Source organism: Uloborus diversus, chromosome 9 (assembly GCF_026930045.1).
Source record: "Uloborus diversus isolate 005 chromosome 9, Udiv.v.3.1, whole genome shotgun sequence".
NCBI classification, from domain to species: domain Eukaryota; kingdom Metazoa; phylum Arthropoda; class Arachnida; order Araneae; family Uloboridae; genus Uloborus; species Uloborus diversus.
In genome coordinates, this window is record NC_072739.1 from 118645954 (window position 1) to 118670961 (window position 25008).

Sequence of the window (25008 nt, forward strand, 5' to 3'; positions counted from 1 at the left end):
AAACCACTTCGGGGTCTGCGACATGCAACTGACTGAGACACATAAAGGAAATGAGGGACTACCATGCTTATTTTGGTTTTTTCTTTTTACTATCTGTTTTTTGAAGAAGAAAGATTATTTTAATTAGAATTAGTTGGTTCGTATTACTTTTGTGTATTACAGATGAGCTAAAATGTTTAGGTAATTAAATAACAGTAACTGTTTTGTAGAAATTTAGAAAAATTGGTCACTGGTCCAATGGACCAGTAGCTAAAAAATTTCACTGACCCATATACACTTATAGTGGTTTGCTCTAAGCTACTGGTTTTAGATAATTAAAAATTATAGGAAAACAACAATGCATACATGTAAAAAAAAAACTGCTAAATGAAGTCAATGCATACATGTAAAAAAAAAATAACTTGATAAATGAAGTCAATTGGCAGTTTCTAATAGACATGTCTGAGTGAATTAGGAAGGGATGGAAACAATAGGCATCTTTCTGTTTATCAATACTGGTTAAGGGGTTGAGCCAACAACCTCTTATCTGTGTTTTTTTTCCTGCAAAGAAAGCCTAAATATTGCAAATAAAGCTGCAAACTTTCTCTCAATAGTTTCAAAACATGATACTTTTGAGTGAAATAAATGAATAAAACTTGAGTGTACAGGTCCGATGGATGTTTTTGTGTTCTCAGACTAGCAGACCACTGTTAATTTTGAGCCCTGCTTCCATATATACAGTCCAGTCACATTAATGTGACCATCTGTCAAAAGCCAGAATAACCACCTTTCGCAGAGCGGACTGCTGCGTTACGTGCAGGAAGAGAGTCACTTAGGTCCCTGAAGGTGTTCTCTGGGATGTTGAGCCATGCCGACTCTAATGCCGTGGCCAGCTGCGCTAGATTACGCGGTTGAGGATCCATGGCACGAACAACTCGATCGAGATGGTCCCACAGATGCTCGATTGGATTTAAGTCAGGTGAGTTCGCTGACCAGGGGAGGTCAGTAAACTCATCCTGGTGCTCTTCGAAACCACAAACGTACACTGGCAGCTGTACGGCACCTCGCATTGTCCTGCTGGAAGATGCCATCATCCTGAGGAAAAACAATGCGCATGTAGGGGTGGACATGGTTCGCAAGGACAGATGCGTATTTGTATTGATCCATCGTGCCTTCCACAATGATCAGTGAACCCAGAGAATGCCAGGGAAACATTCCCTAGACCATAATGCTCCCGCCTCCAGCTTGGACCGTTCCGGCAATGGTTGCAGGGTGGTTCCTTTCAGAGGTTTCACGCCTTATACACCAACGTCCATCTGTCCGATGGAGCATAAAACGCGATTCATCTGAAAACGCTACCTGTCGCCATTCAGTGGACGTCCAGCTGCTGTACTGGCGTGCAAATTCTAGCCTGTGTCGTCGATGAACAGCAGTCAGCATAGGTGCACGAACCAGGCGTCTGCTTCGGAGGCCCAGACGCAGCAATGTTCGCTGAATAGTAGTTTGGTAGCCCCTTGGTTCATTTTGGTGGTCAGTTGCTCAACAGTAGCCCGTCTATCTGCCCGAAGGCATCTCCACAACCGTGGTTCGCCTCTGTCATCTATGGCCCGTGGTGCACCACATTTGCCACATCGCTGATTTTGGACAGTCCCATTTTGCCATGCATGGTACACTTTTACCACGGCGACATGCGAACAGTTCACAAACTCGGCTATTTCGGAAATGCTTCCACCCTTGGCCCGAAAGCCAGTGATCATGCCTTTTTGGACGTCAGATAAATCGCTTCGTTTCTGCATTACGCCAACGACTGAAATGTTTTCCGAAGCCCTCACACACCCTTTATATACACTCAACTGCACTGTGCTGCCTTCTGTGATTGGCTATTTAACTCTGACGTGGAAAGTACGTGGTGGACACATTAATGTGACTGGACTGTGTATATTGCTTGGAGGGGACTTTTCATTTGAAATTTAAATTTTAGCCCGCATATCCTTTTAAAATAAAACCTGTTCATTTTTATATCCAGCATTATTTGAAATTAATGAATGTTTTGATTCTTTTAGTACTGTCTCAAGACAATGAACAGCTGGCTTACTTGGGAAAGTCACGTTCTTGGCAAAAAACACATCAAAGTACGTAAGGAAATTCTTTTCACTGCTTCTATGATCATGATTTTGATGGATTTTTTTAATGCATTGCTATATTCAATTCTTTTTACGCCATTTTACATAGAAAAGTGAGTATTGTAATTACGAAAGCTTTTTGACTTAAATAAAATAAATAGTAAGTAGCAGTAAATTTCCAGTAGTTTTGCTAGGGGAGAAAGAGACATAAAAATAAATTGTTTTCTTTCTTAAAGCTTTTGAAATTGAAGCCCTAAAAAGGTAGATTTTAGTCGTTTTATACCAATGGTTCCCTACCATTTTGAGCCCATTTTGCACCTTTGAAGATTGACGGACACCTACAGCCTCCCATCTCATAGGGTTAACGCAAGCTAGAGATAAATATGACTGAATCAGAATTAAATGAATTCAACGTGCAAATGTTTTAACAGGGCTGCTGAGTCGAAAGGAAAATGACCAACTCTCGAGTCCACCTCCTAGAATTTTAGGGTCATCCAGTCCGACTCCTGTACCCCAAAATGAGGGACACTCCAACTCTGACTCCGCAACCTTAATAGAAATACTGTTTCGTACTGTTTTCGTGTACTGAGGGAAAAATAACCTACTTCGAATCTTGGAATTTCAAATACATCAACTCCTGAATAGTTTACCTCAAAATTAGTCTGACTCCACAACCCTGGTTTTTACTTTCTTTTATATCTAATATATAGAAAAAAGTATTGGATACGTGCAAAATTTTCGAATTTTGACAGATTCGAATGTTTTGAGGGGTGTTGAGTTCATTTCGTCCATTTTTGAAAAATGTCTATGTGTGTGTGTGTCACGTTTGTGTGGGACCAGTTTTTTGTCTCTACAGCAAAGACTACCGCATTAAATCAAGTGAAATTTGGTGCACATATGTGCCCCTATGTGAACTTGTGCCCATTGGCACGAATTCCTCCAAGGGGCTGGAGCAATGAGTAATTTCTTGAGTTATGCGTGCCTGCTATTTCCCAAGAAGTAACTGGCGGAATCAAACAAAATTCGGTCCGTATGTTGCCACTAACAGGTACAAGTGCTGGTTCAATTTTGGTGTCAATAGCTCAAAAGAGGGTTGAGCTATAGAACGTTTTTTGTCATCAATTGTGACTGCTGTATCTCAAGAAATAATGAATGGAATCGAACAAAAATTGATTGGCAAGTAGCCTTTATCTGCAGCAACCCTGTTGACCGGCCTCACGATGCTGCTCCTATAGCGAAAAGTGTCTCCAGGTTGCATCCATATCCTACACACACACACACACACATACATACACACACCTACACATACACACACTCATGCCTGTACACAGACACTAACACACACGCCTACGCACACACTCACTCATGCCTGTACACAGATACAAACACACACACTCATGTCTGGACACAGACACAAACACACACGCCTACACACACACATGCCCACACATACACACACGCCTACATATACACACTCGTGATTGCGAAAAACATAATTTGAATTCAAAATGTCAAAACTCAAAATTAATTTTTTTGTTTAAATAAAAATAGCTTTATAATTGCTACAATAAGAGAGAGAAATCGTAATAGACTGTCGTCTGCGTATTTCCGTGATTTTAATTGTTGGAAAGTGACAAGAATATCGCAATGATTTAAAACCTTTTTAACTGTTGCCATGTTGTGTTTGTTAACAAATAAAATGTTTGTAATTATTTTAAGCAAGGATTTTAAAATAATTTTCAATTTTCATTATTTGTTTTGCTTTTGAGATAAATCGGGAATGGGGATGGTCGTAAAGTTTTGGCGTGTGTAATTTTGTTTTTGTTGGGAATATTGCTTCCTTGTCAAGCATGGAGAGAGATTAGAATTATAAGAAAGACATAGAAGAAAGTTTCGTGATGGCGACAACATAAGAGTTTTTACTGTGAAAGGATAGTTGATATAATATGTTTTTATTTTCCTTCTAATGTTTTAATTATTTGTTATAATTTTGGCAGCAGGAAATAAATGGAAATTCCGTGTTAATATTTTAACAAAAAGAGCTGTGATTTTTTTTTTTCAAATTATTTCAGTATGCATTTTAAATTTTTTATTTAGTTTCAAAAGTGTATTTATTTATTTATTTATTAATTTTTTATTTATTTATTTTTTTTTTCAATTTTTGGCAACGGTGGAAAAATAAAATATGAGCTGCTTTATTTTTGCCCAGAAGAATGAGTAACAATTTTTTGTGTTAATTAAAAGTATTCATTTTGATGAACTGTTTAGCTTTTATATTTCTTTATTTTTTTCTTTCTTTTCGAAAAGGATTAAAGAATTGTTTTTTATGTAAAAAATGTCTTAGAGCTGCATTCTTTAAAAAGTGCTACTACTTTATTTGTTCTTTTTTTACATATCTATCTTATCAGATGAGCAAGTCATATTTACTTTTTAAAAATCGACTTAAAATGTTAAAAAAGTATGTTTGACATAATTTAGTCTTAGCTTATTAAGAACATATTGATCAGATACTAGAAAGCTGATGTTGGTATAAAGGAAAGTAGGCTTGTTCAGTTCTGGCCTGAACCTATACTCCTGAGAATTAATTCACTTCATGACGTGGGGTGGGAAAAAGGGGTGTCCTTGAAATTTTTCAAATTTGTAGTCTTAAAAATGTATTTTAGCTTTATTTTTTTCAAAAACTTAGAATACCACTTTGGGTGTAAACCCCCAGACGAGCAACACCCAGGGTGGAAACCCCCCTCCCCCTGTAGCGAGACCACTGATGTAAACACACTCAACACACGCTTATTCACTTTGTTAAATTCTGCTACTTTTAAGTAAAATATTCTCTAAAATTAGTTGCAACAATATGTAATAAAACTTTTTTTTTTAATTAGATTCTGAAGTGTACAATAATTCTATTTTCATTGAATGATTAACTGACAGTTTATGAATTTTAAACTAATTTTATTATAACCAATATATATGAAACAATAAATTTATATACCAAATGTTTGGAAAATCAGTTGATTTTCCTTTGGCCATTTTGTCCAATTTCTTCTGGCATCCCGTACTTTTTACAAAAAAATGGACAAAATAGCAACCCTGGACTCAGTTGGAATCGGTCATTTTCCCATAAGTCCGCAACTCTGGCAATGCTTGCGGAGTTGGAGGCTGTAAAATTGTCAATGTCAAAGCCAGAGTCTGTCATTTTTCCTCAGACTCCACAAGCCTGCAAATAAGACAAAGAAAATAGGACATAAATTTATTAGGAATGTAAAAGTCTGCAATAGAAATATTTAAGCATACTAGCTATTCTTAACGCACTTTGAATTATGTACTCAATTATTTGGTTAATGATAAATATTTCGATCAAATTCGTATTTCTGTTCAGTGTTAAAGATATACATTCCTTTTTAAAAAAAAACATGCTGTGACCCATATTTCGTATGTCTTAATTACCTTTCCAACTATGCTGTAATTTTATTGTTATAAAATATAAAATTAACAGTTTACTTAAGATGAACTGATTGATTATGAAATTATTTTTTAATATTGATTTTAGTAATTAAGTCATTTATTTTTATCTTGACAATCTTAACTGTTTACATTCATGCCTGTGACCAAAACCAAATTTTTCTATGCTGGTCTTAATTATTTTTATCCATGGTGAAATCCACCATTGGCCAAAACTAATATTATTAGCTTTGTGCGTAACACAGAGCTAAATGGGCAGTGAAGTCTTCACATTAAATTTTGCTGGCTTGGGAATTCAATGGGATTTTGCTTGAAAGTGGCTCCTATTTCACCATAATGTTAAAAGAATTCTTAAACAGTAGAGTAGAATAATCTATTTTCAAAAATTCATTCCAACAGAAAAGAATCAAGTTTTGTTATCTATTGTTCAAATGGATTTCCAACCTTATGTGTGACCAGGCAGTTACAAAGCTGAAATTCATTTAAACTATTATTTAGAAAAACATTTCATGAGTAACGCAGGAGCTTTTCAAAACAATGAAATGAATGAAATGTTGGGCTCAATCCAACCAAGCACTGCTACTAGAGGTCTATTCTACTAGTCCCCAAACAGAAGTCTTAAAACAGACCAGTAGATGAAGCAGTATTCAATAAACACCTAATAGGAATATCATGAACCTTGCATGGTTTAAGCAAATGATGACCAAGGTGCTCAAACTTATAGGCAGAAAACACTTCACAATCACACAGGGTGTGAGTAATAGTTTCCTCCTTAAAGAGGTAACCTCTGCAAATTACATCATTACTGACACCCATTATAGCAAAGTGCTGCTTTAAGGTGTAAATACCAGTAAGAAGACCAAAAGCTTTCCTAATACTATTTTTGTTAAGAACCTATTGCATTTTTTGCCTGTGATCCTCAGAGAGAATCAGGTCTGTCCTCCTTAGAATGACAAGCTGAATATGTCCAATGTCATTGCGATATAACCTCTCCGTCAGGAAGGTTTCTCTCACAGCAACCATCATTAATATACACACTGCTTGAGCATAGGACTGTAGTTGATCTGTCCTTACTCTTTAAGATGCAGCAATTTGTGCAGGGGAAGGAGTTGAAACCTCCAATCGATGACGTTTTGTTTCTTTTACCTTCTCAGGAAGGGCTGGCCCAGTGTCTTTCACCTCCTATAAGTCTCCTTTCTCCTGCCTGCGCTTGTTGCATTTTTGTGCATAAATGAGTACCCCCTGCCTTCCTACTGCAGAGTCAGCGGGATTGCAGACATGCACCCAATGGCGGATCCAACCGATTGTTTTGGGAGGGGCCACCCGAAATTTTTGAACAAACTCCAAAGGCCCCAGAAATTTTATTAAAATGAAGTTTTAAAAACTCAATTTTTGTGGTATCGGGACATTAGGTGAGGGGACGCGTTTAAGAATCTGCCTTGGAAATGTTTTAAAATTTATATTGCCGAGTAATTTTTGAAAATTAGGAAACTAAAAACGCATTTTGTCTATTTTTGATGATGTACGGAGAAAGGTCAGGTTTCGGGCGTTGGCCCCAAAATACTTTTTGAAAATAAAGCTTAGAAACCAAAATATTCTGTCATTATACGTTAGAAGAGGAGGGGTGCTCTTCTTGCTCTTCAGCTGTCCAGCCTAAAAATGCACCTTTAGGTAATGTTTGCTTACATTAAAGGAAGTGTGAAGGTTCTTAGAATCCTTCCTTCCTGGAAATATTTTGCCTTTGAGGCTCTAAAAATTCGATTTTTAACTATTTTTATACATATTTAAGAAAGGGATGGAAAATTCGTGAGCTCCTCCAAAAACCTCCTTTTAAAGCTATCATCACGATATGAACTAGGGAGGGAGGGGGTCCTATCAAAGATCGCTTGTAATTGAAATCCCAAAAAATTTCATTTAAGTTGCTTTTAAGCAAGTTAACTGATAAAGGCTGGATTAGCTAGTTTCCGTTGACATTTTTGCCAAATAAAAGACTTAAAATGCATTTTTTTGCTACATATCAAGGCATTTGTGAAAGGGCATGGGAAAAGTGTTCTCCCTCTAGTTTCGAAATTAAAGCCATAAAAACGAAAATTTAGGCTCTCTTTGGTCTTGTGAACAATTGGTATACTCTGAGAACAGCAACATTTAGAGATCGTCCAAGTGTCTGTACACTGTAAAAAAAATCCGGAAACGTTTCTGAGTATATCGTGCAGCTGTGGTTCATGAAAGTTTCAAAAACGTTTCTGGGTATTTCGGAATCCTCTTTCTGTAATTTTCAGAAACGTTTCTGAGTATTTCGGAATCCTCTTTCTGTAATGTCCAGAAACGTTTCTGAGTATTTCGGAATCCTCTTTCCGTAATTTCCAGAAATGTTTCTGAGTATTCTGTGCAGCTGTGGTTCATGAAAGTTTCAAAAACGTTTCCGAGTATTTCGGAATTCTCCAAACAATTTTCTAAAACGTTTCCGAGAATTTCGGAATCCTTTTTCCGTGATTTTTTCTAAAATATAATTCTTTATTATAGTATTGCATACCATATCAGTTTCAATTCTTTCATATCTAAGAGCAATAATACAAGCAATTTTAGAATCATTCGTGGATTTTTCATTTTTTTTTTTTTTTTGAATTTCTAATGACAAATAGCATGGTTAACAGCATAACATATGCACAGTTATACATTTTTGAAAAATTGTGAAATAATCTAGTAGTTTCATTCCTAATCACAAAATCGTCGGGGAATTGGAGGGGGGGTACCTTCTGAAAAGTGGAGATTGTTTGTTAAACAATCTTAAACTTCAGTTTTTCTCTCAATATTTTCAAGACAAAACTATCAACATATTGTATTTTTAATGCAGAACTTAAAAACATATCTTGTATCAAACTTGATAGCTTTTATCTTCGGATAAAATTTGACAGGACTTACCTACCCTTCGCATTCCGGAATTCGTTCACCTCAAGTCAATTTCTCTGACGAACAAAGTGTACCGAAAAGTACGAACAGAGAAATTGATGAATTTAAATATGACACCAAGTCCCCCTGCTGGAACCATTCGGGTTGATTCTTCTGTTCTTGCCTTTTTCCAGCTCATCACAAATATAAATACTTATTCAAAATAGGATACTGATTTTATTTTTACAGTGTGCGCAAAATGCAATATATATTTTATTAATTACCGTACGGCTTTGCCCGTAATAGAAAAATTAAAAGGTCTTTTGGTTCGCCTGTATATTTACAAATAATGTATGGTGAATTTTCTCGCCAATTGGCTTGTACCCATGTTACGGTTCCACGTTATGATGATTTCGTATCTCGCTAATTGGCTTGTGCCCATGTTACGGTTCCACGTTATGATAATTCTGTAATTTACTCGTCCATCTTATGATAGTTTTGTTCTTAAAATTGGAATAGAAAAATAAAATCGAATTTTTGAAAAATCGCTTCGAGGTGCACACTCCCATGCCACAAACTAACTATGTGCCAAATTTCATGAAAATCGGCCGAACGGTCTAGGCGCTATGCGCGTCACAGACATCCAGACATCCTCCGGACAGAGAGACTTTCAGCTTTATTATTAGTGTATAATATAAAAGAAAACATTGAACTCTATTACAAGATTATTCCATTTCATATATACGAGAATCCCCCCCACCCCACCATAAGAGTGATGGTGCACCCATAAAATGCTATAAAGCGCCCCCCCCCTTAAAAAAGCAACCCCCTGAAAATGTCAATGGCACAGCCTGCGTGGTGAACGCCCCTCGTCTTCTCCCCATATGTACATTGTATATTAATAACATAGTTTTTTAAAAATGATCACTTTTAAAACAATGACATGAAATAATATTACTTTTTATTTTGGCATGTAAATGCAGCTGTTCCATTTTTGCCACTGACTCATTCCTCCTGACTGTCCTACATTAAACTAGTATGCATGCAGTAGGTACTGTCCTGAGGAAGACAAATTATAGGGACTTGTTTCTTAATTTAGCCGAGGTAAAAAACCCCTATTTTTAATTTTAGGTTTAAGCTCTTGTTTATTGCATATAGTTTAGCATATGGTGCGTTTGGCCCAATGTAATGCATATATTAGAGCTTAAACACTCTCTATTTAGTAAGTAGTTTAATATCTTTGGGTCTTTTGACCATATTTATCGAATCTTCCACGGCTGATGAGCTCCGAATTCAACCTTTCAACTTTATTCTAATAATTGCTACTTTTAATTTTCTTTTTCTCATTGCTATTCAATGCTTGTGTATTTCATATATATACAAAAATATATTATTGAGAAATAATTCTTGTTTTGTTATATTTGCAGCTTCTTTCCCTTAAGGGCAGGTACATTGCAACTAAAATAAATCGTACTAATGAAGCCCTGCTGAGATAAATAATATTTCATGTATAATATAAATTATAAATCAAAGTATCATATACATTATAAATCAAAGTATCATATAAATTATAAGTCAAATACTTTAATTATGGTGTAAAAATACAAAATTATTTATTTTATCAAGTCTTTTTTTTTTTTTTTTTTGCTTTTGGTAAAATTGAGGCTTGTAAAACCAAAAAAATGAAGACACTTTTAAATACATATATGAATATCTATTTGTTAAAGAAATTAATACAAATTTTACTAATTTAAAGCGTTTCGCTAATGCAAATATTTAAAGAGATATCGCCATTTAGATAATACTGAAGCACTATGTTCCTAATTACAAGAGATAGTTTTTTTTTTTACTTCATACAATCTAGTTACACTGTTTACAAGAGAATGAAAACATGCAACCTTAAAGACGAACTATCAAACCTGACAATTTGCATATTATAACATTTAATTCATAATGCTTGATACATAAATGTTCAGCCAAATATTAACTGAGATGGACACATAATAACAAAGTACACAATAAAACTTATTTAAAGTTTTTTATAATCTTCAATTCATAAATTTTACAGAATAAAACTAGATACCCTTGCACTTTAAATATGTGTTCTATGTAATGTAAAATATTTTCAAATTGCAATAGTTCACAACCAAAAAATGATACTGAGGAAAATAGTTTTTTTTAACGAGTTTTATATGAACTAAATTTTTTTAAAGTAATAGAGTTGCAAAGCGGCTTACCTATTTGTCGGTGGTGGTCTTTTGCAGGCTTTGGTCACCAAAAAGGTGATTTTTATGACAGAATAAAATTCTGCCTACAAAAATTACCCATTTCGTAGAAAGAGGAAAAGTATCCAAGAAAAAAGTAAATTACCTACACAAGTTATGCGACTCTACGAATTTACATGGCGTCCTCTCGGCAGTTATTTGATTTTTAATTTCAGTTTGTATTCCTTCCACGAGCATGCGTCGAGAAGTTGCACTTCGTACTTAAAAATAAGTGACATAGCTTCAAATTCAATCTCATGACGATACTTTAGCAAGAAAATATAAGACTTTAAAATTATCTTCAGTGAATTCATGAGAGGAACAAAACTTCTACTAATCCCCTCGATGAGTGTTACTTCACACTTGTTTCAGCTCTTGAGTCTGCACTTGTTTTCATTGCGTGCTTTCACAAGTTTCAGTTTGGATTTGGTGCTGGACTATAAAATTGCCGTGTGAGCTGCGCATGCGTCGACTCTTACTTTCTTGTTAAATGGGAAAGGTTTTTGATAAGAGCAGAAAACTGCTGAGGGCGTACGAATCTGTGTATTACGGAAATCTTTTTTGTATATTCAGAGAGTTTTCCAAGATTTTTTACAGTGCAGTTGAAATCAAGAAATGATGTAAAAGATGGAGAAAAATTTTGGAAATAAAAGTTTTGTTTTGAGGGTAGTGACATAATTTTTCCAGCAATTAAGACCTATGCTTCTTTTTAAGTATAACACATGTGTTAAATTTTGTTATCTTCTCATAATATTTTTTTTCTTAAAAAAATTCCTACGATCACAAGGCTTTGGGACGGACCATGGCCCCCATGGCCCCCCTTTAGATCCACCCCTGCATGTACCCTTACCCGTCCAGTCAGTGGGCTGCAGACCTGCACCTCACCTCCTCCAGCAGCAAGGTTGCAGGTTCTTTCCTTAAAACCAGCATCCAGCTCCATAGGAGATGGGGACTGCGAGGTGGTAAAAGGTCAACACCTGCACAACCACCCTCTAGGAGTGCAAGGCTAATTACAACAAGGTTTCGCCCAGTTCCTCAAGGGGGACGTTTAAGACATCATACAACCCAGATACAATCCATCCATCAGCACAGTGCCCACACCTTAGATGGGATGTCCATTTTAATCGCCTTTTACGACATGCATGGACTACGTTGGAAGTAGTCTGCTCCGGTCACACACAGAATTCAAAATAGTGACTACTATGCAATTTAAAACAATTGGGAAAACCCTTATTGCTGCAGGAATTGAAAAACTGAAATGCAAGGAAGATTAATTTCACACTTTCATGGGTTATTTATTTTTCCTGTGGGAAGTAAGCTTAGTTTACACATATTACAAAGTTGTTTTCATGCCTTTTTTCATTTTATTTATTTTTAATTTTAATCATTTAAGTACTTCTTCTGTTACAATTAATTCTAAAAATTCCAATGTTTCAATAAAATGTGTACTTTTTTTGGTCCTATATTTTGTGTGAATTATTCAAATTTTTATTGTTCCACTCTGATGCTAATAAAGCAAGCAATCATGCTTGAACTACAGTAAAGTTCGAATTATCCGCAGGTCAATTAGCAATCAGGAACATGCATTTACCCAGCAAAAAGCAAATCCTAATGGCTGTTTTTTTCTCCAAAAAATTAACTTTAAATTCAGTTGTTTTTGTTTAATTTTTCTAATTTTTTGTGCTTTCTTCATCGCACATACTCTTATTTTGATGTGAAGTTTTGTTGTGCAAAAATACAAAACATTTTTGACGTACCATTTTCACTGTTTGCAGAAAGTATTCTGCATCAATACAGCCAAATTTTTGAGGAAGGACACGTTTTACCTTATTTGTCCCTCATTTTAGCCTTTTTGCCGTTTATCTGCTGTTTTTATTATCCGCGGCACTTGTACAACCAAATTCTGCAGATAATCGAGAGTTTACTGTACTATATTGCTACTTCGAAATAGTTAAAAATATATTAGCACCTTGTAAATATGTATGGTATTATTCTTTTTACTTCCTTTTACAGAAGAGGAAGTTTTGTATTCGCGAAAAAAATTTCACTCAAAAATAAACCTTAATTTCCATTTTGCTCACTCCCCAATGAATGTTGTTTTTTTTTCGACTCGACCACACGTGGATAAGTGTTTAAAAACATACAGACACACAAAATATCCATTTTGATGATTCCCGAGTAAATAACAACGAGGTTTCTCGTGACGTCTGTATGTATGTAATAGAAAGCTGAAATTTGGTGCATAGACTCCTAGTAGGGTCTAGTTGTGCACACATCAACTCGTTTTCATTAATTTTTTTTTCTTCTTCCTTTTTTAGGCTAAAAAATTAGCCCACCCCGAGAGGATGGCAAGTGAATCTGTTCCGCAACTGAATGCTGTAAGTAATTTTCTTTTGTTATATGCTTCAACATTTCTTTGTTTAAATTTATTAAATTGAATGGTAGTTAAGAAAAAGCTTCTTTTTAAAATGCAGCTTATAAATATTTGTAGCCTAGTATTTGTCCTGCGCTTGAAGATTGCAGTTTCCCAAAGCAGAATACTACTAATTTTGCAACATACATCGCAGAACAAATCCCTGAGCTGCAGAACAATTCCGTTCACAGGGTTTGTAAGCACTTGAAAAACCTTGAAAAGTGTTTGAAAAAAAAATCATTTTCAAGTGCCTGAAAACCTTGAAAAAGTTTTAAAACCTGGAAAAAGTTTATTAGTGCTTAAATTCTTTCAATAATCATTGGATTGTGCTTACAACTTTAAAAAAAGTATTTCACTAGTGGAGGGCAACTTTCTGAACATGTGTTCAATTTGCAACATAACAAAAATTACTTCCGTGTTTGGGATTCCAATCTTTTGCATCTTGTAAAAATATTTTGAAGTTTTTTACAATCGGAAGCTATTTTGACCTATGGTAATTCAGATTAGTTTTTTGTTGTTTATTATTGATATATAAAAGAACTATTTTGGAAACCATGACAACATTGAACTTATTTCAAGTAAAATTGCTCTTGTTTTTGAAATTTCAATCTTTTTGCATCCTGCAAATATTTAAAGATTTTGGCTATTTGTTACCTCCATATGCTACCTCCGATTAGCATATTTTGTGTTTAATTTTAGTAAAAAATAAATAAATTTATTTAATGGGGAAACATGCCAACAGAGAACTTAATAGGCAAAAACTTGCTTCCCTTGTTTCAGGTTTCAACCATTTTGCATCTTGTAAATATTTTTACATTTTTGGCTATTAGAAATTACTTTAACACATGCTACATCAGATTAACTTGTTTTATATAATTTTTTTAATAACTAAAAAATCAATTACTTTTGTTTTCTTTAATTACATATTGTCGGCTTAGAGCAACAGTAAGACATCTAATCCCAGAAATAACACTAAGATATCCTTCTCTGAGGTGACGATATAGGCTTGTGTTCAAATGTTAGAGGAAAACTGAGATAAATTTTCTGAAGAAATTTTACAGAACTGCAGATTTTCTACAAATGTCTTCCAACTCAAGATAGAATTTTGCACAAATTTTGCAGATTTCTTTAAATTAGAAAAAAAATCTAAAATTCTCGCAATTACAATAATTCGGTGGAAAGTTAGGGAAAAATTTTGAATTTGATAAGTCATTTGCAGGAACTTTATATTTACTTTGAACTTAAAGAAATTTGCAGAATTTGTGAAACATTCTATCTTTGTGTTGGAAGAAATTTCATATTTTGAATCTGAAAAGATTCTGATTTTTCTAGCATTTTTGGTTCTCCGTTTCCTTATTTTTCCCAATCGATCTTCATCCACTGCAATTTCGTCCATTAACGTATGTTTTGGAAACATGCCAACATTGGTTTGAGATTTCAATCCTTTTGCATCCTGAAAATGTTTCAATAATTTAGAAAGTTTCAAAGTGTTTTTTGTGTTACCTTAACTCGACTCATTTTATTTATTATTTTATTTATTTATTTATTGACATTATTTTTATTGCTCCTTCATGCCATGTAAAATTAATCAAAAAAAGTGGTTTGACACCTAGGTTCGGATTTTAATAAAATTTTGTATCTTTGCCTTTTCTATGCATATTAGAAAGCATATAAAATATTTTTTTGAGAATCTCAATCAGTTTAGGTTCTACAGAAATGCATAGCAACAGTGGAGTTTTAAAAACTAAAAAAATAGGAAACTCCTGTATGAAAAGATTTTGATTAATGGCTCCCACTTTGCACAAAAGGTCATGTTGGTTGCTTGTGTATACAATGCTTGAAGTACTTGCAGAACAATTTTGTTCAAAAGATTTCATGTTGCAGAACATCCATATGTATGCCGCTTTGGAGCTGCAGGGGGAACTTGAGTTACTTGGTATATTTTTGCTACCTGTTTTATTTATTTTTAAAACTTATTTTATAAAATTTTAGAATTTGATTCCTAATATTCCTTATCAGGGACTCATATTGGTAGCATATAAGTCCCTAAAAGCCCTTTATCTCCTTTTGATCCCATGTGTCCTATTGTACTTTCTTCTTTATCTAATATATAGAAGAAGGTATTGGATTCGTTAAAATGTTTGAAGTTAGACGGATTACATGTTTGGAGGTGTGCTGAATCCGTTTTGACCATTTTTGGAATATACATGTCTTGGGTGTGTGTCTGTTTTGATGTTATCAGTTTTCTGTGGCTACTCTCGAGCAGAAACTACTGCATGAAATCAAACTAAATTTGGTGCACATCTGATCCTCCATGTCAATTGGTGCTTATTAGTTTTGGTGCCAATTCTTCATAGGGGATAGAGTAATCTAATGTTTTCTCCAGTATGTGTGACTGCTATATCTCAGGAAGTAATGGGTGGAATCTAAGAAAAATTAGTCCACATATAGACTCCAGATGATACAGGTGCTGATTTGCTGTTGGTCTCAAGATATAAAGAATGTAATAAAACAAAAATGTATCAACAGGTAGACCCTTTGAAGTTACAAGAGCTGGTATGCATCTTGCACCAAAATGGGGTGGTGCAATCAAATGTTCTTTCTTGCTCATTGCAAGAGCTATATCTCAAGAAGTAATGCTAAGTTTTAAATGAATTTTGGAATAAATATTAACCTACACAGAAGCAGGCTCTGATTAAATTTTGAAGCCAATTGCTCCAAGGCAGGGGCTTTCTGGGTGGCGTCAGATCAGAGAACTTGATTCATCAGAAGGGGGATCTGGGAATTTCGAAAAATAGCAAAAAATTCAGAAAAAATTGATTAAATTAAGAAAACAAAAATTTTTTTCCCTTGCAAAATTAAATACCCTAATTCTCTAAGCATTTTCCAACACTTATCTGTCAAAAAAAGTAAAATTAATGAGGTGTGATTCTACACTACCGCATATTTGTGTGGCATCTTTTTTTGTCAATGTTTAAGCATTGAATCTTAACTTATTAAACACAGCATGAACTTCCCAAGATTATTTCTGTGTCTGTAAAGTTGTTTATTTTATGTAGCTTAAATTTTCATTTCACGCTTTCCATGCTACGTAAAATAAACAACCCTACAGGCAAAGAGAAAGCCGTTATTAATGCTTTATAGCCCAGTCAATAAAGGTTTATTGCGGCAACTAATTTAAAAAAAGCTGATTTTTTGCAGGATGTTAACGCATAAAGTATACACTAAAAAAACACGAAGTCCTGACCCCCAGCCCTCTTGCTTTTCTCCCCACCCCCTCCGAAACGTTGCAAGAGCAGTACTATGATTATTCGTTTTTTTGTTTCGCAACTAATTTAGGGAACACTGAATTTATGCAGGATGTTAGCACATAAAGTATACACTAAAAGAACACAAAGTCCCGACCCTCACCCCTCTTACTTTTCTCTCCACCCCCTACGAAACATTGCAAGCACAGTACTATGATTATTCGCTTTTCATGTTGCAACTAATTAAGATAAAGCTGATTCTTTGCATAATGTTAGTATTTAAATTACACGCTAAGAAACACAAAATCCCAACCCCCCTCTATCTCCCCCCCCTCCCGACCCTTCCGAAACATTGCAAGAGCAGTACTATGATTATATGCTTATAGCTCAAAAATTAATAATACTGAGGATTTCCTTTTTTTATTTCACTCCTAACATTATGAGAAACCAGTGGTGCCCAACCTATGGCCCGCGAGCCACATTCAGCTCGCGAAGCTGATCGATGTGTCCCGCTGTTTTGTGAACAGTTACAACTCGAAGAGTACTATTAATGACAATGTTCCAAATTTGGAGCCAAATATTTAGAAATCAGTTTAGGAGAAACAGGTTGCATTTAACAAAAGAAGCATCAAATTATGATAAGAAAAATTTGTTTGCAATTTTCCTTCCTTTTTCGTATTTTCCCATGTCATTTAAAAAAAAGTAAAACATTTTGAAATTTTATATGTGCTGCAGCTCGCGAGAACGATTTTAGTATGATCTACGGCCCTTATGGGAAGAAAAAGATTGGGGACCAATGTTATAAACAAATTGTTACATACAATTTTTATGTAGATAGCTTATTTTCTCCATTTTAATAACTTAATCATATACAGAAAACTCACTACAAAAAGTTACTTCAACAAATTATAGCTTTTTATCTATGTACGTCTTAGGAAGAAGAGTTTGGACAAAATTTATAGGTAATAATGTAACGTAATGACCAGTGGCGGCTCGTGGCTTAATTTGACGGGTGTGCCCGCTGTTATCAGGGGCGCCCTGATGGAGGTCATTGTGGCCTCCCAAAAGTTTCTTTATTTGGCAAATTTGGAGTTCAGTGCAATCAGTTTTGGCAAATTTGGAGTTTTAGTATGTGTGCATGCTATATTTATATCATTCGGTAAAGTTCGGAGTTTCATTTTGTGAATTGAGAACTCAACCACTCTCCTCTCAACCCAGTCCCCCCCCAACCCCCTCCCCTCAAGTTTTCCCAAGAAAAAGGAAAACAGATAAAATGAAGAGAACTAAGATGGCGTGCCAAATAATAAGGCAATGAAGACCAATAAGAACCCCTCCCCCCTCCTTCTTCCCATACAGAATAGCAAAAATTAGATTGTGACTGGGATCATGCAGCAGCATTAACTTTCACTTTAACAAGTTTCATTATTATATGAGGTAATGAGAAGCAGAAGGATGTAAGTGGACATTTTCAAGTTTTGAGTAAAACGCCTTTAAAGATAACTTCCTATGTATGCTTTCATAGGGGTTTTTTTTCTTCTAAATCATGCTGTAGAGCAGCACCTACTAGGGCTACTAGTGCTATCTCTTGCCCTACGATAGAGTAGAGGTTCATCTACCATTTGTACTGGTTATCTCCAAATTTTTAATTTTGCCACTTACATCCCTTTGCTTCTCACTGCCTCATATATATGAAATTACGAAAATGGTAACTAATTTTTCTAGAAACAGTTTACTTAATTACCAATATATTCTTTTTATAAGAAATTTAAATTACTTTTAATTTTCATTGTGTAGTAATTTAGGTTTACTAAGCGTTAGAATACGCGAGCTTAGAAAAGACATGATAATAAGGCCAATACGATTAAGACTTATTACTTTAACCAAATATCATAGCTTATATGATAATTGAAAAAATCTCACCCAATAAAGATTATTTTTGGCGCAGCTTTTAATTCAAAAATTTAAAATCTTATTATATTAGCACGACACGGAAAACCAACTGAACCTAAATTCAAACTGAAACTTAAACTAGTATGTTGTGTCCATCACGCAACTTTCTTCCATATCTTTCTTGTGAATTCTGATCAATCCCTATGCTTGAAGAGAATGCAATATTCCCAGCAACAAAAAAAAAAAAAAAACCTGACGACCGTCCGAATTCCTGAATTCCCACAAAAGCAAAGTAAAGAACAACTTGAAAGTTATTTTTAAAGTCTTGCTTGAATTAATTAGATGTTTTATTTGTTAACAAACATAAAATGGCAACAGTTATTAATTTTAAATCATTGTGATAACATTTCCGATTATTTCCCAAAAATTAAAATCACGTGAAATAAGCAGACGACAATATTACAATTTATCTTTCTTATTGTTGCATTTATAAAGCTATTTTTATTTACACAAAAAAAAATCAGCCCCCATGGAGCGATTGGCGCCAAAATTGAAACAACGCCTATTTACAAATCGTGTTGGGGAGAATTTCTAATCTAATAATATCTCCCCAATGTTTCTTTGATACTAGCAGAGTGAGTTCGGAAATAAGACTTGACCAACTATTTCTAACTTTCATGAAGTTTATTTAAACAATAATGTAAATAGTTAAAAAATACGCTGTAAATGATAAAAATAAACACTAACAACATAATTTCTCCACATGCTACTTTTGCATGAGATAACTAACACTGCAATGCAAACTGCATGACTATTGACTGAAAACTTCGATGAAGTAAACCCATTGGGAAATAAGCTAAGTCCAGCTCATCATTTCTAATAAAGTGCGAACGGCACGAACAAGCAAGTTCGCATACTGATCAAGCGACCGCCTACAACGACGAGAGATGATCGAAGAGAGAGCGAACTAAAGCCGCTAGCAGTTTAAATATCCCCCCCCCCCCCGGGTCATTAGCATATCCGAGTCATGTGAACGGACACATCACTGCTATCATTAAGCACACGTGCCATCAGATTTCTTCTAGAAGCATCTATGACGTCATCCACAACGGAGTTCCCGCCAAAGGGGAACGAAAGTGAAACAAACATTCGGTCGATTCGACCAATGTGAATGAGTGCTGATAAGAATCTTTTACCCCAGTCATGCAGAATGATTGGTAATACATTATAAGTAAGGAAAAACATTATTTTACTCTTGGTGTTGTGAGGTGATGAGATAGGATTATTTACTGTTGTTATTAACAGGCATTTATGCCTAACAAGATTCACATTTATTCCAAATTTCATCCAGAACGTAGCATTACTTCTTGAGATATGGCACTCGCAATGAAAAAAAAAAGAACATTCGATTGCGCCACCCTCTTTTCAGCTTTTGACACCAAAATAAAATCAGCTCTTATACCCACTAAGGGCTACTTGCCGATAAATTTTTCTTTCATTCCGTTCATTATTTCTTGAGATACAGCAGTCACAATTGACGACAAAAACGTTCTATAGCTCAACCCCCGTTTCGTTTATTCACACCAAAATTGAATCATCACCTGTTCCTGTTAATGGCAACATATGGACCAAATTTTGTTTGATTCCGCCAGTTACTTCCTGAGGAATAGCAAGCACGCGTAACTCAAAAAACGCCCCATTGCTCCACCTCCCTTGGAGGAATTTGCGCCAAAAACCAATGGGCACAAGTTCACATAGGGGCACATATGTGTAGCAAATTTCGTTCGATTTCATGCGGTAGTTTTTGCTGTAGAGCGGCCACAAAAAACTGGTCACACACAGACGTGACACACACACATACACACACACAGACAGACAGACATTTTCCAAAAATAATCGAAATGGACTCGGCTCACCTCAAAATGTTCGAATCTGTCAAAATTCGAAATTCGAAAATTTGCACGAATCCAATACTTTCTTCTATATATTAGATATAGAAAAAAGTAAAAATGGCAAACGCCTTTTCGAAAATAAAATGTCCAATGAAATTTCAAGAATGCGCTCTAAGTTCCATAAACAAAAATAAACAAATTAAAATGGACATCCCATGCAATGAAATGAGTGGGAACCCAAAATATTGTAAACCCCAGTACCTCATAGTAACAGCCGTTTAAGATTAAAGAAAAGGAAAAAATGGATTAAATCATAAGAGAGAGAAAGAAAAGCGATGAGAGAACTCTTCTTTTCCCCGTGGGGTGTGGTGGGCTCCGAAAATTCTGCCCATCGCCTCACTGAAACTTTGTATAAGCTACGCGAGACGAGACACATTTCTCCCATTGCTTCTACTATTGCTATTGGATGAAGCTACTTTTCGAGGGGGCAAGAAGGGAGCCGGCCCATGGCCCATACGCATCCTTCGGGGTGATGTCGCTTGCTGCTTTCGTTATTTTGATTTAATGCTCGCAGTTGGTTAAGTTGTGGGCTGTCGTCAAAATGACCTAAAGAATCATTTTTAAAGCGCTGTCGCTATATGATGGAAAAAGAACACTTTTTTCTTATATTAGCGATTAGCAGAGTGATAGAAATTTATAATCAGTTTCATGCGCTGATTTTATTTAGAACTGAAACACAAAAGACATTTTTAAATATTCTAATTATGCACTATTTTGTGCATAATTAGATATGTGCACTATTTGGGTGGGCCCGGCCCACACGGCCCATAGTGACGAGCCGCCACTGGTAATGACAGTCATTTATTTGAAATGGAGCAACAATATAATGACGTTCACTTTAAGTTTTACTACCATTGTACAATTTTTCGTCACCAAAGTTTATAGTTCGTTTGTGTCACCGATAGTAATCTGCAAAATAATGTCAATGTTTGGCTAACTATTTAAGTCTTACATTAAATTAATCAGGAATACAGTAAAACACAGTGTGTGTGTGTGTCACACACACACACACACACACAAGTTGACCATCCTTATAAGTTAACCACCTGTCTAAGTTGAGTGCTTTTTTCAGGTACAGAATTAGTCACATAAATCATATGAATTAACCTCTATAAGTTGACCACCTATTTAAGTTGATCACTAAAATAGTGCACCGCAATTGGTCAACTTCACAGGTTTCACTGTAGTATATACTGGATCTGCTTTAACAAGTTAAAAATAAATTTTAAAAGAAGAAGTAGTTTCTGGAAAATTGTACATGAATACAAATTCTATCTTTTTTTTTCTAAAACGGAGAAACCATGAAATGAAACATTTCTTTTCTTAATTTGCTTTAAAAAATATTAAAAAGTGTTGAATTATATCATTAGTAGTATAGTTCGAGTTCGATAATGAAAACCCGTAAGAGTGGCCTCCCCCTCTAAGCAGCCACATTTTCACCGAACGGAGAAGTGGTTGCTAGGAGAGGTTTCATTGTATTACATCGTGATGTATCCCAACATCCTGGTGTAAGGTTGGTGATGCATCACGATGTATAAATTTCTACATTGCCCAGCTCTTCTAGTACCATGTTGTGTCAAAAGTTTTTTCGTATTTTCCGAGGCCTGGATTGGCAGGCCTGAATGTAACATATGCAAATTACGGTTCCTGCGCAGCTGATCTGACCTTGATAATCCTTACAGGGTTCGTACGCTCCTTCAAAACTCCTCCAATACTCCTTCATTCAGGAAATTTTTTGGAAGGGCCCTTCAAACTCCTTCTTTTTTAGTTCAAGGCTACATAATTTTTCTCTTGACAATAACATAAAATACTTTGATCGACAACTTAACATTGTCATAAGGGCAAAGATATAAGGATGATTTTGATGTAGTAATTTCGTATATTTATATTTTTCATAAAGATGTGATTTGCAAATTAATCACAGAAGTCATAAAAGTTTAAGGTGAAAATATTATTAGATGACTAAGACATTTCATAAGTGAAGTAAAACATGCTTAAATGGTGCTTGGCTACTTTTTTCAAGTTTTATGATTATTGCTTTTCCCTCCAAACTCTCAGCAGCAGAAGTCAGTTGGTTTAATTTTTTTACCGAATAAGATACCTAAGATACCTAAGTAGAAGTACTATATTAAGTGATTGTATTAAAAAAACAATTGTTTAGTAAATCACAGTTACTATATTGTAAAAAGGGTCATCCACATCCACAAGTGATGTTAAGCCTTGAGGGGGAGACGAGTTCATGAACTGTGACAAGGGGAACAGAGTGGGTGACAAAAAGTGACATGTGACAAGAAGAGTAGTAAGGTGAAGTGTGACACTTTGTAACAAAGGAGAAGAGAGTCAAATATATTGAAAACACAAAGTAACATCACTTAAGGTTAGCCCATTAAAACTCCTTCAAAATCTCATTTTACTCCTTCAAAACTCCACCAAAACTCCTTCATTTTATTTCAGAAATTGAGTACGAACCCTGTCCTTACCAGTTGCTGTGATTTCTCGTACCTGTTTAGACAGTGCAGTCTCTTGAAATGGAGGATGATAAGCTAGCAATTTGTGTTATTTTGCATTTCCTCTGGGAAAAGGTCTTAGCGCAAGAGCAGCAGCAAAAGAAATTAATGATGTTGAGTCCAGGTTATGTGGATGAGCGCACTGCTCAAAATTGGTGTATGCATTTCAAGGAAGGTGATATGGTCCTTGAAAAGAAACCAAAATCTGGACGGCCATCTGTTGTCGATAACGAAATTTTGCTGAAAGCTATCCAACACTTGCCGAGTTCTAGCACCCGAGCATTATCAGCAGAACTTAGTCCTTCCCAAAGTACCATCAATCGACACTTCCACCAATTGGGGCTCGTGAATAGGCGCTATCAAAAAGTACTTTCGTAGGTGAAAATACGAAAAAAACTTTTGACTCAACCTAGTATGTAGCACTTCAATTTATTTATTTATTTTAACATTCCAATATATATTTATTTATTCATGAAAAATAGCACGTAGAGATTTTGAAGCCTTGTAACTCATCCTAGGCATCATCATGATGCTTCAATTTTAATTTTTAAATAGTGGATACTGCTCTTAAACTTTGTAAATCTCATATTTTCCTGTATCTTGTCTAGTTTTCGAGATCGCCCTTTTTATATTTCTCATTTTCTGTAATTTCATTTTTAGGATGTTTCTCGAAGATTGAGAATTAGTAAGTATTTCATTTTTTTTCTTTGTATTTTTGCATAAAGTTTTTAGAAATAATTGTGTATGCATTTTTGTTTCCATAAGAATAGTGCATTATGAAATGTTTTAATGGAAACATTTCAATTAATTCTCAATAAAGTATTGTAATTTTGTTTTGAACAGATTTTATTTAAAAGAAAATCTTGTCATGAAGTTCATTTCAATATAATTAGATTAGTACTAACGAAATAAAGCTTTACTTTTTGTTTTGGTATTTTTTGTTGATCTCCTTTTTTAAGAAGTGTTGAATCAAATGAAAAATATTTAGCTGTAAAAGACTCTTAATTTTGTAAGTTGATGATACTTAATATGTGTACATTGGCTAAGTTGCTTAATGGCTTTCAAAAGCTCCAGAACTTTCATCTGTTATCAGCATATAATGGCAGCTAAGAGAACTGCAAGTTGATGTGGTCTCCAGAACATAAATAGATTTGACTTTTATTTATAAAATATGATTTTAAAATTATATTGTAGAATTGAGTGATCAAAATCATAAAAGAAAACAAGTCACATATTACTATTATAATAATAATCTTTTTTGAAAAATTGTATGTGACAATGAAATACAGTGAAAAAAGTTTGTTTCTCAGTCTACAACAAATGATCTGCCTTTTTTTAAAGCATTTTTATTATACTTGACCTGCTTGTCACGGAGAAATCTGAGGCCTGGGTTCGCTTATATCTCAGCAACTAGACCACTTAGAGACTTCTGAATTTCACTAAATGATTTGCTTTATCTAAAGGTACAACTTAGCTTTGTAAAATTAAAGTTCTGAGCAAGAGCTGAAATATTTAACCTTTTGCCAAAGGACAATAAGAAAGCCAGCTCTGCTTTTTCTAATGAAATTTCCTACTGTGATATGTCAATTGAGAATAGATAAAACGTTGAGAGAGAGTGTGAAGCCTTTATTTCTTGAGAGTGACGATTTTAGGTCCCGTGATATATTTTAAAGTAAAGTAGTGCAAGGTTCACGCAATACGTGTATTCTGTTGTCATAGTTGAACCATGTGACTGGATCGGTGCTTTAGGTTTTCCTAACCAAATGATCAGAACGTACTGTACCTAGCAACATTTGTTTCTCGGCTGAAATCCATCTGAGTTTAGGCACCAATGTCAAGAATACTTTAAGGATTATCCAACTAATCAGTACATTATTAAAGGAAAAGATGATGGAATTTAAAGACGAAACAAATTTTATTTTCGTTCAGATAAATTACAACAGGGAAGTTCTGTACACAAAAGATCAGTGTAGTGGAATATCTTTATCTTTGGTGAAAAGAACAAATTGGGCAATATATGAAGTTTTAATAATTTTTGTTCAAAGGATGGGTCTGCTAATCGGTCGGAGTAGACTTCTCTCACTGATCTGCTGGATTACAGTAACGTGGTGGCTTGGCGACTTTGGCTATAAACAATAGAGTTGTGTGATCATTTGTTTAGATTTTAAAACTATTGTTAATGTAATTTATTGTATTTTTTGTTTATTTCGCGAAATATTTAAAATTGCAACTAATTGTTTTTCGTTTTTAACGAGTTTTTAGTCATTTTAGTTGAAGAATGTTT

The 25008-nt window shown here is 34.8% G+C and overlaps 1 protein-coding gene across 1 annotated transcript in view; it reads left to right on the forward strand.

The window, feature by feature from the left end:
- LOC129229865 (uncharacterized) overlaps positions 1-25008 on the forward strand; it is a 255772-nt gene that overhangs the window by 104249 nt on the left and 126515 nt on the right. Inside the window, exons 7-9 of the mRNA XM_054864242.1 lie at positions 2043-2111; positions 13033-13092; positions 23385-23409. Of these exons, the coding sequence (XP_054720217.1) occupies positions 2043-2111; positions 13033-13092; positions 23385-23409 (154 nt within the window). The remainder of the gene's footprint in view (positions 1-2042; positions 2112-13032; positions 13093-23384; positions 23410-25008) is intronic.